The 12,500-nt window shown below is 42.3% G+C and overlaps 1 protein-coding gene across 1 annotated transcript in view; it reads left to right on the forward strand.

The window, feature by feature from the left end:
- The window catches only part of sez6l2 (seizure related 6 homolog (mouse)-like 2), a 58,094-nt gene that overhangs the window by 43,064 nt on the left and 2,530 nt on the right, over positions 1 to 12,500 (forward strand). The window contains exons 13-15 of the mRNA XM_076297593.1: positions 1 to 85; positions 775 to 966; positions 4,391 to 4,429. The exon at positions 1 to 85 is cut by the window's left edge and continues 110 nt beyond it. Coding sequence (XP_076153708.1) covers positions 1 to 85; positions 775 to 966; positions 4,391 to 4,429 — 316 coding nt within the window. The remainder of the gene's footprint in view (positions 86 to 774; positions 967 to 4,390; positions 4,430 to 12,500) is intronic.

Genomic DNA, 12,500 nt, shown 5'->3' on the forward strand with positions numbered 1-12,500 from the left:
CAGCTGGAGGGACCTAGTCAGATCTCGTGTCACGGTCGCGACACAGGCACACCCAAATGGAGTGACCGCAGTCCCAAGTGTGTCTGTAAGTGTGTGTGTGTGTGTGTTGTGTTTAACCATTACTATTTGTTTATATAGAGTATCACTACATGTGTTACTTCATGGATGGAGCTCTTTCCTCTTTGTTTCTTAACCACGTAGGACCCCCTGTTAGATTAGATGGTTATTCATAAACTTCTTCTCCTTCATGCCTCCTTCCTTCCTCCTCCTCTCCTCTCCTCCTCCTCTCCTCCTCTCCCTCCTCCTCCTCCTCTCCTCCTCCTCTCCTCTCCTCCTCTCCTCCTCCTCTCCCTCCCTCTCCTCCTCTCCTCTCCTCCTCCTCTCCCTCCTCCTCTCCTCCTCCTCTCCTCCCCATCATCTCCTCTCCCTCCTCCTCCTCCTCTCCCTCCTCCTCCTCCTCCCCTCTCCTCCTCCTCTCCTCCTCTCCCTCCTCTCCTCCTCCTCTCCCTCCTCCTCTCCTCCCCCTCATCTCCTCCTCTCCTCTCCTCCTCTCCTCCTCCTCTCCCTCCCTCTCCTCCTCTCCTCTCCTCCTCCTCTCCCTCCTCCTCTCCTCCTCCTCTCCTCCCCATCATCTCCTCTCCCTCCTCCTCCTCCTCCCCTCTCCTCCTCCTCTCCTCCTCTCCCTCCTCTCCTCCTCCTCTCCCTCCTCCTCTCCTCCCCCTCATCTCCTCTCCCTCCTCCTCCTCCTCTCCTCCTCCTCTCCTCTCCCTGTAGTGAAGTACGACCCCTGTCCCAACCCTGGTGTCCCAGATAATGGCTATCAGACTCTGTACAAGCACAGCTACCAGGCTGGGGAGATGCTGCGCTTCTTCTGCTACGAGGGCTACGAGCTGGTGGGAGACGTCGTCATCAACTGTGTCCCCGGACACCCGTCCCAGTGGAGCAGCAACCCACCCTTCTGCAAAGGTCTCACCCTCTCACCCACACACAAGCACTCACACACTCACCCACACACAAGCACTCACACACTCACCCTCTCACCCACACACAAGCACTCACACACTCACCCACACACAAGCACTCACACACTCACCCTCTCACCCACACACAAGCACTCACACACTCACCCTCTCACCCACACACAAGCACTCACACACTCACCCACACACAAGCACTCACACACTCACCCTCTCACCCACACACAGGCACCCTCTCACCCTATGGCAGCCATAAAACAACAGGTAGTGTTATAAAACAGGTGTGCCACAAAACAACAGGTGAGCAAACTGGAGAACGATCATAGAGATTCTGTAACAAGTGCTGTAAATAGAGAGGTGGATTTCAGGAAATATGTTGATGAAAACCTGGCCGAATTGGTAGATAGAGAGTCATATAATGGCTGAATTGGTAAATAGAGTCATATAATGGCTGAATTGGTAGATAAAGAATCATATAATGGCCGAATTGGTAAATAGAGAGTCATATAATGGCTGAATTTAATGTCTAATATTAAAAATCTTAATGTCTAGTATTAAATATCTGTACAGAGAGGTATATAATGGCCGAATTGGTAAATATCTTAATGTCTAGTATTAAACATCTGGACAGAGAGGTATATAATGATAGATAATGATCTAGCCAACCACAACATAAACAAAGTGATCAATGATGATCAATGATAAAATGAAAGTTGCAAATAAAGCGCTACAGAGATCCACCCTCTCACTCACACACTCACCCACACACACTCCCCCTCTCACCCACACACTCTCACCTTCTCACTCACACTCTCACCCACACACACACCCTCTCACACACACACACACCCTCTCTCACACACACACACCCTCTCACACACACACTCACCCTCTCACTCACACTCTCACCCACACACACACCCTCTCACCCACACACACACCCTCTCACACACACACTCACCCTCTCACTCACACTCTCACCCACACACACACACCCTCTCACTCACACACTCCCCCTCTGATCCACTCAGTCAGCTGCTTAGATGCTGAATTGAAATGATAAATACCCAATCATTCCTCACAAATGTAGTTACTCATGTATTGACATGATAAATATCCAATCATTCCTCACAAATGTAGTTACTCATGTATTGACATGATAAATATCCAATCATTCCTCACAAATGAAGTTACTCATGTATTGACATGATAAATATCCAATCATTCCTCACAAATGTAGTTACTCATGTATTGACATGATAAATATCCAATCATTCCTCACAAATGTAGTTACTCATGTATTGACATGATAAATATCCAATCATTCCTCACAAATGTAGTTACTCATGTATTGACATGATTCCTGTAAGAATTCCTGTATTCTACTGATTCATGTACTGATTCATGAAATGATTCATGTACTGATTCCTGCAATGATTCATGTACTGATTCCTGCAATGATTCATGTACTGATTCCTGCAATGATTCATTTAAAGGATCTCTAAGCACGGTTGGATGATGTCACTTCTGTTGACGTTTGAAGTATCATCAAAGAAAACAGAGAGCTAGCTTGCCCCTCCCTCCTCCTTCCCCCCTCCCTCCCCAAACCCTACCCCCCATCCTTTTTGTTGGTGATTGGCTGGAACACAGTTTATGTTTCATGGTCCAGGCTGGACCAGGCTGGATTAGGCTGTCCACAGCAGGGGGTCAGGATTTGAAGGGTTAGCTTCAGCCACTTAGTATGGCATTTGGCCACACACACACCTACACACCCACACACACTCACACTCATATGTGTCCACAGCAGGGGGTTAGGATTTGCAGGGTTAGCTTCAGCCACTTAGCATGGTATTTGGCCACACACACACCTACACACCCACACACACTCACACTCATATGTGTACACACAGGGGGTCAGGATTTGCAGGGTTAGCTTCAGCCACTTCGCATGGCATTTGGCCACACACACACCCACACACACTCACACTCATATGTGTACACACAGGGGGTCAGGATTTGCAGGGTTAGCTTCAGCCACTTAGCATGGCATTTGGCCGCCGACATTTTTGAAAACATGGCGTTACATGATTGCAACTTCCGGCACCAGTTTGCTGATTGGTAGATGACAGCTCATGCACGAGTTTAGTGTTGGGCACGAGCGTCCTCGCGCGTCCACGTTGGTTTGCATTTCTGGAAGACGACAAATAAAACAACTAACTACTTGGATTAAGCTACTGATACTTGACTTAATGCCTACATGGTTTAGGCTGTATTTCTGGACTTTGTGGTAAATAAAAGAAAAATGTTAATGTTGTCATATTAGGCTATTATTTGCCGTATATGCAGGGTGCCAATTACCTTGAAGTAACTGACTATGACCATACACTTTGGCAGATGCATAGCAATGACCTATATCCAATTATTAGCCTACTCATTGCGTTGTGTATGAAGACTATTTTAAAACGCACAGGCTGTAGTTCTGTAGAACGCAACGTCTGGATCATGTAACCTATGTCTCCCCAAGTGATTTAAAACGAAACAAATGTCAATGACTTATTTTGTTTGCTTTCTTGCAACATTGACATGATTAGGCTATGCATTTGATTTAAATGTTCAGGCTGCTAGTCGAGGCAAAAGCTAAATGTCCAACAACAGTTGCAGACTCTATGCCTGCTCGAACCACAATACCCGAGGGATGTGCGCTTCTATCGGAAGTTTAACTTGCATTGGATTTATTTCGTCTGCCTGCAAATGTAGCCTAGGCTTAACAAGCTGCGAATTCACACTGGGTGCAGCAAAAATCCCAGCTATCCACACGTTTCCTACATACCATGTCTACTTAATTAATAGTCATTTTCGTTGGATAGCCTATTGCGTAATAGGCCTACAACCTGTCCAAATATAGTATTTAGGATCATTATTTGTGAAGCCTAAAGTGACACAATATTGATTCGCATAGTTTATTATCACAAATGAACATCACATTAAATAACCTAGGACTTCAGAGACAGGGCAAACTTTACTACCATTCCCAAAATGTTATCCCAACCAATTAAATGAATTTGCGCTTATAACGAGGTGAAGCGCGTTCCCGAACAATTTATTTTCCTCTGAGGGAATGTCCAATCTTCTAGCCTAGCATGGGCCATTGAAATGAATGGGGGCGGGACTTAGTCACTCTCTCAAGTTATATATAATACCTCCATGGTCCACAGGGACCATGTGTTTTACAGCGTATTCAGGGCACAGGCAACTAGCGGATCATAAGGAGATGTTTGCAGCATGTTTGCTTAGAAACTGCGTAACAACACTTAGATAACCTTTAATGTTCCATGGAATGATTAATTTAATGTTCCATGGAATGATTAATTTAATGTTCCATGGAATGATTCATGTTCTGATTTGTTCCATAGTGGCGTATGATGACCTGCTGGACGAGCACAAGTTGGAAGGTTTGTGATTTTTTGGTATATTAGGGATATATGGTTGGTATATGAGTTATATATGTGTGATATGCCTGTGGTATATGTATGAGTATATCATGGGTATACTGTATGTATGAGTATATGAGTGTCATGTGTGAGTATATATATATATTTTTTTATTATTTCAACTTTATTCAAGACACAAAGGTCCATAGAGACAACACAGTACAGATATATAAATATAAAACAATACAAAACATTTAAGAATGATGCAGATGAGGCATCATTTACAAAACATATACAGGCTTCGGGTCCAATGTTTCCAAAAACAAGATGTGTACCTGGTGTCACTCTTAGAGACATCAGCTATGGACACAATAATCATATTCTTAGACCCTGTCAGTCTGCACATGAATCTATACATAAAATGTCTTAAAACAGCGTTAAAAGTGGGCACATTGTTAGACACAAACATTTCACTGGCACTACTCCACCTACGGATTTTAAGCACAATTCTTAGTGCATCATTATAAGCCACTTGAAGTGTTTTCATTTTCGACTCACTAAAATTACACCACAGGTGGGCAGTATACAGTGGAATGCAATAGGTTTTGAAGAGTGAGATTTTAACATCAGGAGTGCACATGTGGAGTTTGCGTGCCAGCATGTTTGCCTGCCCATACAGTTTTCCACACTGACGCTGCACATCATCATCATCACAGAGGTCATCTCTTATCACATGTCCCAGATATTTAACTTTCTTTACAACCTCTAGTGGTTCACCTGCCAACGAAAAAGAAGGATAGACACACTTCATATCCTCCTTGGTTCTGGCGATCAGTATCACACTCTTCATTGAGTTAAATTTGATATCAAACATTACTCCATATTGAGAGCATATTCTAAGAAACATTACTCCATATTGAGAGCATATTCTAAGAAACATTACTCCATATTGAGAGCATATTCTAAGAAACATAACTCCATATTGAGAGCATATTCTAAGAGGTTGCTGCAGGGCAGCACTGAAGGAGACAGTAGCACCAAATCATCAGCATAGAGCATTTGATTAATGAGACTGTCCCCCACCAAGCAGCCAGTTCTGCATCCCTTCAGTTCCGTAGATAAATCATCCATGTATAGATTGAATAGCAGTGGAGACAGAATTCCACCCTGCCGCACTCCATTGGAGACATGGAAGGGTGTTGACAAACTCCTCCCCCACCTAACTTGCATAGTTTGGTGAGAGTACCAAAACTGCAGTATCCTGATTAGGTAAGAGGGGACACCACGCTCATGCAGTTTACCAAACAGTTTCCCATGATTTATACGATCAAAAGCCTTTGACGCATCCAGGAAGCACATGAAGACTGTACTATTGCGTGATCTGTACCTATGGACAATTTCTTTAAGTGCATAAATACACAGATCAGTACCATGCTTGTTCTTAAAGCCAAACTGATTATCTGTTGACGCTATGTATTCTACAAGCCTGTCCATAAGGATCCCCTCTAATACCTTGGATAGTATACTTGCAAGTGCAATAGGTCTGTAGTTATCTATACTAGTTAATTTACCAGTCTTATTTTTAACTACAGGTACCAGCAAGACAGATAACATGGATCCAGGAAGTATGCCATGCTTCATTAACCCAGAAAAGCATAGAGCAAGTAAAACTGAAATACAATAACTAGCGTATTTCAGATGTTCTGCTGTTATTTTATCCTGCCCACTGGCTTTGTTCATTTTAAGTTTGTCAATAGCATAACATACTTCCTCTGGCCTGATGACTACACCATCGCTGTGAGATATCTGGCCTATGTTAAACACATCACTCTTCACACAGTTAAACATTTTCTCATAGTGTCTCCTCCATAGCTCTGCAATGTTTTCAGGTTCAGTAATGCCATCAATACTAGAAGGCAGTGGCATTTTGCCGTTGTTAACCACTTTCACCTCCTTCCAGAACTCATAAACATCATTAGTTTGTAACTTTCTCGCCATAGAGTTCGCCCTCATAGTCTGCTCATTTCTTTTTATAAAACGCACAGCATATTTGAACCTAGCATTAGACCGTACCTTGTGCTCACAGACTGGGCCATGCCTAGGTTTGCCTGCTAAAACCCATCTTCTAAATGCATCTCTTGCCTCCATATGAACATCATGGACACAGTCATTCCACCCTGGTCTTACAGTATGTTGTTTTACCACTTTACTTCTTAGGGGTTCACTTCCATCGACTAGACAGTTCACAATTCTATCATACATAGCACATAGGTCATTATTGTGACTTACATTCTTACAGTTGACATCCACACAGATAATTGCATCAACAGGTAACTCAATATTCCTCAAGTGCCCATCAGTCAGTAACTTGTAATATTGCAGGTCGCCTTCTGTGAGCCTTGTCCAGTCCAGTGTCTCACCTGGTTTATGGCGGTCACTACAGACAAGCTCAGGTAGACCCTTAGTATTTATGAACATAGAGACAGGAATATGGTCTGCTGTGGCCAAACCATATAGAATCTCAGCCTCCTTTATACAGTTATGTGCATCAACTGTGGATATAACAAGCTGCAAATTAGTAGTCCAACCAGGATGTAGTATGCCAAGCTTCACTCACATGTGTATAGCTATCAGCTGGCAGTAATTCCTTAGTGGACAGAATAACCTTGTTATCTTTTGCAGAATTGTGTCAGGTGTTGACCTGTAACTTTGAAAGAGCTGTAGCGAGTATACTCAGTGCCAATCTTCTGACAAGTCACATTTCTGGAGAGTTGTTCTTTTAAATAACTAGCCAAAGTCTCTGGGTCTAGGTCAGGAGCAAGCTTTGTCACGAACGCACTCACCAGCTTAGTTGTCACTGCATGTATGTTCTCCACTGCACCAGATCCAACTATTCCATAGGTCTTCTTCTCTCTGAGAGGATTCATACTAGTCTTGTTCTGACCTGCATCAGTAGATTGTTTTCCAGGACGTTGCTTACGCTTGCCATGCTTTAATACACGGCTCCATGCAGGGGGCATTGCCACCTCGATCCCCCCGCCAGCTGTCTCCTCAGTGACGGGCAACGCCGATGGTCCGGGTGCAGACTCCCTGTGACTTGGTCCTTGGAGCTGGGTCCCCTCACTGGCCATGGTTGTGGCTGCATTTCCCTTGCTGGCACTGGGTTGCTCAATCACACTCAGTCGTTGGTTATTGTCTGTAGTTATTCCACGAAGGCTCTCACATACAGTCGACTGCTTACTCACAGCATTTTTCATGGAGGCCATCTCTACACTTAGGCGTTCAATCTTACTAGCCAGGCAAGAGACATCGAGGCTATTAAAAGTCACTGGTGGTAAATCATCCAAGTGATAGGACACAAAGCGAGGCACATTCTCACCAACCTCATTCAGTAGTTTTAGGCAACTCTTAACATTGTTAACATCTTTCAGTTGCCCTTTGTGAGCTACACAACGTTGCCCCGTGCCAGGACACAATTCAAACAGCACCTTCTTGGAGTTTTCAATCCACTCTGATCCAAAGTGATTTACAGCCATCAGGATAATGTCATCCTGAGGCACAGTCTTCAGTTTGACAGAAAGGAAGCTTAGCAGTTCATCTTCCACTATAGTTTTGCCATCAATAGTGGTGTAAATCTCAGGTTTAATCCTTTGTTTGATAACATGCTGTGTGGCTGTGTCATCGGCGGCCATCTTGGGAGTATATGAGTGTCATGTGTGAGTATATATGTATGGGCTATATTAGTGATATGTGTGGGCTATATCAGTGATATGTTAGTGATATGTGTGGGCTATATTAGTGATGTGTGTGGGCTATATTAGTGATATGTGTGGGCTATATCAGTGATATATTAGTGATATGTGTGGGCTATATCAGTGATATGTTAGTGATATGTGTGGGCTATATTAGTGATATGTGTGGACTATATTAGTGATATGTATGGGCTATATCAGTGATATATTAGTGATATGTGTGGGCTATATTTGTGATATATTAGTGATGTGTGTGGGCTATATTAGTGATATGTGTGGGCTATATTAGTGATATATTAGTGATATGTGTGGGCTATATTAGTGATATATTAGTGATATATTAGTGATATGTGTGGCCTATATTAGTGATATATTAGTGATGTGTGTGGGCTATATTAGTGATGTGTGTGGGCTATATTAGTGATATGTGTGTGATGTGTGTGGGCTATATTAGTGATATGTGTGGGCTATATTAGTGATATATTAGTAGGGTGACCAGACGTCCTGAGCAATCCGGGACAGTCCCGAAATCTAAGCGTTTATCCCGAATCCCGAATCCGGCCCTAATTGTCCCGAAAATGATCAGGGTACCCGCGGAGTCTTAAAAGTATTAAAAAGTATTACATTTCATTTTACTAAATTAAGGCCTTAAAAAGTATTGAATTTCACCTCAAAGTCTGGAATTTTTTCACGGAGGTCTTCATTTTTCAAATGATCAGTAGATTTAGTCTAATATCCTCACGTAGCGTAAATCACAAGGATTAAAGTTCTCTGTCGTACGACGGATTTCCGTCAATTTGATTTTAGAAATGTCATATTTGAGATCGATGCAGATCCGGTGAGAAAAAAAGGAGGGGGCAACTACAAATATTAGCTCCGATGAATGAATGTGTGTGATGGTAAATGTTTAAAGACCTAATAGTGTTCTTGAGAACTTTCTGTGTCTCAATCAGAGATCGCTATTGCTCAAAAAGATACGTCAGCCATGAGTTTCGCTTTGTTTATGTTGTAGCTACACGCTTGTCTCATTGGCCTGGGGCGGTTGCTTAAAAAAAAAAGAACACGTCTGGAGGACTATAACGGTCTAAAAGTTGGATTATAGTGACACAATCGAGACAGCTGATGAGGTTGCCCAATCCGTTTAACTTTTTTGGATATGATATTGTGAGCTCTATGTGCGAATTCGGAGGCTGTGTTCTTTCCATGCATCAATGTAGACAATTTCTTACTATCGCGAACTCTTGTCAGGGGAGGTCATTCATTTTGGGTGTCACCTACTTGAACAGATAGCCTGCTATGCCACCCGATGTACTATTATTGTTACAGTTTTTAATCAATGCAACTAACATTATGTGTAAAGCGACGCAATATAAACTGTAGCCTATGCCTCCCGTCTGTTATGACATGTACAACAGTGTTTTTCACAATTTGCGACGGAAGGTTTTGACTGAGCATGTTAACAGTTCGCGATATTATTATTTTATGTTGAGTAAGGGGGTCAGTCGTGTTTGTGACGCACAGACAGCCTTGTAGCCTATTTTGCTTAGGCCTCACTTTTAACGACAGTAGGTTGTGAGCATATGTTGACAAAAAATAACCATGCAATTAAAATAGTCAACTTAAAACTTTGCTATTATTAATGTATAGCACAAAACCATAACCAGTAGGCCTACCAGAACCTTGCATATTAGCGTCATGATTTGTGTACGTTTATCTATGGCTGACCGTTTTTGCGCTAAGTAGGCTACGCATGTTCTTTCATAGCGCAACACGACCTGTCCCTCACCATATCCCAACCTCTTGTCAACCTTATGCAATCTGTTGCTGAAGACAAAAGCGCCCTCTCCAGATTGTCGTTATCAAATGCGCAGACCTCCTGCATGAGCACACACAGTATTGCAGCTCATTGGAAAACTGAGTTGTCTGTAAAACTCAAAATTACCATGTTTTCATTAAATGCGGATGAGGCAACAAATGGAAATATGAACAATATCTCGAATGTTCTGATTCGTTACTTTGATGAGGAAATGTGAAGTCTTGCAAACTTGATTTTATAGATTTTACTTGGTGTTGAATTGCATATTAACAAGAAAAAAATCTCCCCTTTAAACACTTTTGGCCTGAAGTAATTAAATAAGAGTGTGTTAAAGCCTTTCTACAATATTGCTGCAGTAGAAAAGAACAGCAATGGCTAATCAGCAATGGTCAGGGATGGTATTGAAATATTGTTTTGTTCATCAGGAAAACTCAATCTCAATCAAGAACACTCTCAATTAGCCTTATTCACATGGCGGCCATTGGCAGCTAAAACGAGGCTATAGGGTACACAAACCATAGGATTGTTATGTTCTATGCATTCACCTGTAGGTGGCATTAATTATATAGTAACTTAAGAGTACCCTGTAGCCTCGTTTTGGTCTTTATTTGGTGCTTTACTTTTCTGTTTGCATCTTTTTGTACATTAAAAACCAATAGGTCGCGACCGCAAAAGGGGTGCTATCTCTATAGGTAGATATGAACAACGTATGATTTATGGCCTGAAAAAAGAAAAAAGTTTCTATTCCGTGTTAAATTTGTCCATGAAGCAGGAAATTCAGTCACGTTACTACCGCGACAAATCTTTGCGTTGCCACTGCACTGCTGTCATGTTCAGGTTGGCATGTTCAAACACTTAGTAATTAAAATAGTAATTATTTGAGGTTTAATCTTACCTTTAATATTATTTATTCTATCCGAATGGGTGCGAATGTAGGTATTCAATTTCATCTGAAGTGGTATTAAAAAGGTCTTAAAAAGTCTTAAATTTAGGTCTGACAATTCTGGGGGTACCCTGATGATACTCAATCAGAATACTGAGTAGTTATTTTCTGATAAACATTAAAAGCTGTCCGTAGAGAGGTTGAGTCGACTGCATGCAGCCCCCGACGGCAGCTAAGTGTCTGGATGCAGCCCCGGCTACTTTTTTTCTTTTTTGACGTTCTATAATTAGGCGCGAATATGCACTGATTTTAGCTCATTTTCATTCATTCCTTGACATGGCTGATGTACCGGAAGCCCAACACGCTGCTAAAAAGCAAAAGCGTCTATGCAGGTACCGGGAGGAGTGGGTGGAGGTACCCGTGGATTGACAAAGCCTTAAGCGACGAGATGAAAGCATTCTGCAAAGTGTGTAGGCCTACCACCCCCCCCCCCCCCCCCCCCTCCGCGAAAAAAAAAAGCGTCCCGAATTTCAGCCAATCTCATCTGGTCACCCTATATATTAGTGATATGTGTGGGCTATATTAGTGATGTGTGTGGGCTATATTAGTGATATATTAGTGATATGTGTGGGCTATATCAGTGATTCTTAAACTAGGGGTCGCAACCCCAAATGGGGTCGCCAAAAACTTCCGTGGGGTCACCAATTATTTTCTGTATTCAGTCTGAAATTATTATTAGGTGAAACAAAGGAAAATAATATTGGCCTTTTCTGCCTTTTTCTTATTTACACGCAGTTAAGAGAAGAGAGAGAGATGTTTTCCTCTTTCAACGAGATCTGGTTCAGTCTATGGGCTACTGGTCCGCTGATAGAAACAATGTAACTATCTGCTCCCACTACGCAAACTCAACTTGTTCCCGCTATTTTAAGTAAAACAAAACAAAAGACATAGGTAGCCTACTAGCCAAAATGGACAGGTGGTTGCTTAAAAAATGGAACAAAAGCTCGGAAGTGCCATCTACCAGTGCCTCTACTCCTCCGTGATCCTCAGATGGGACAAGTCTACAGGCCGGTGGGAATAAAAACAACAAACGGCGCGTCGGCTTTATCAGAAATAATTTCTGAAATATGGATTCACTTGCCAAGTTAAAGATAACCTCGACCACCCACAATGTGTCATTTGCGGCGATGTTCTGGCGATTAAAACCTGTCAAAATGAAACGACACGACATCTCAAAATACAGATGTCGGCTCAGCACCGTGGAGGAAAATCTCCGTGTCACCGTATGCAGCATTCCTCCTAGAATTAACTTGCTATGTTCAGCATGCCCACCCTTCCCATTGAAATTGTTAAAGATAGTAAACCAAAAAAGCGAAATAAAAAAAATACTGTTATTGTTATCGCCATAAATATAATTAATGTAACGTTGTAGGCCTAATGCTGCATGTGTATGTGTGTGTGCGTGCTTGTGTGTGCGCGTGCGCTACGCACATCACTCTGATCTGATATGGCGGCAGCCTACACTTGTTTAATCGTGATTGTTTTCTTTTCTTTTCGGTTCTTGTTCATATGGAGTAAATAAAACAAATGACTTTCTAGTTTTTGCTTGATTTAGTTGTTAACGTTTGAGGGGGTATTTGA

Source organism: Alosa pseudoharengus, unplaced genomic scaffold (genome assembly GCF_046254945.1).
Source record: "Alosa pseudoharengus isolate Yale_2024_CS ecotype anadromous, Long Island Sound unplaced genomic scaffold, YU_APseudo_1.1 YU_APseudo_1.1_scf_21, whole genome shotgun sequence".
Classification (NCBI taxonomy): domain Eukaryota; kingdom Metazoa; phylum Chordata; class Actinopteri; order Clupeiformes; family Clupeidae; genus Alosa; species Alosa pseudoharengus.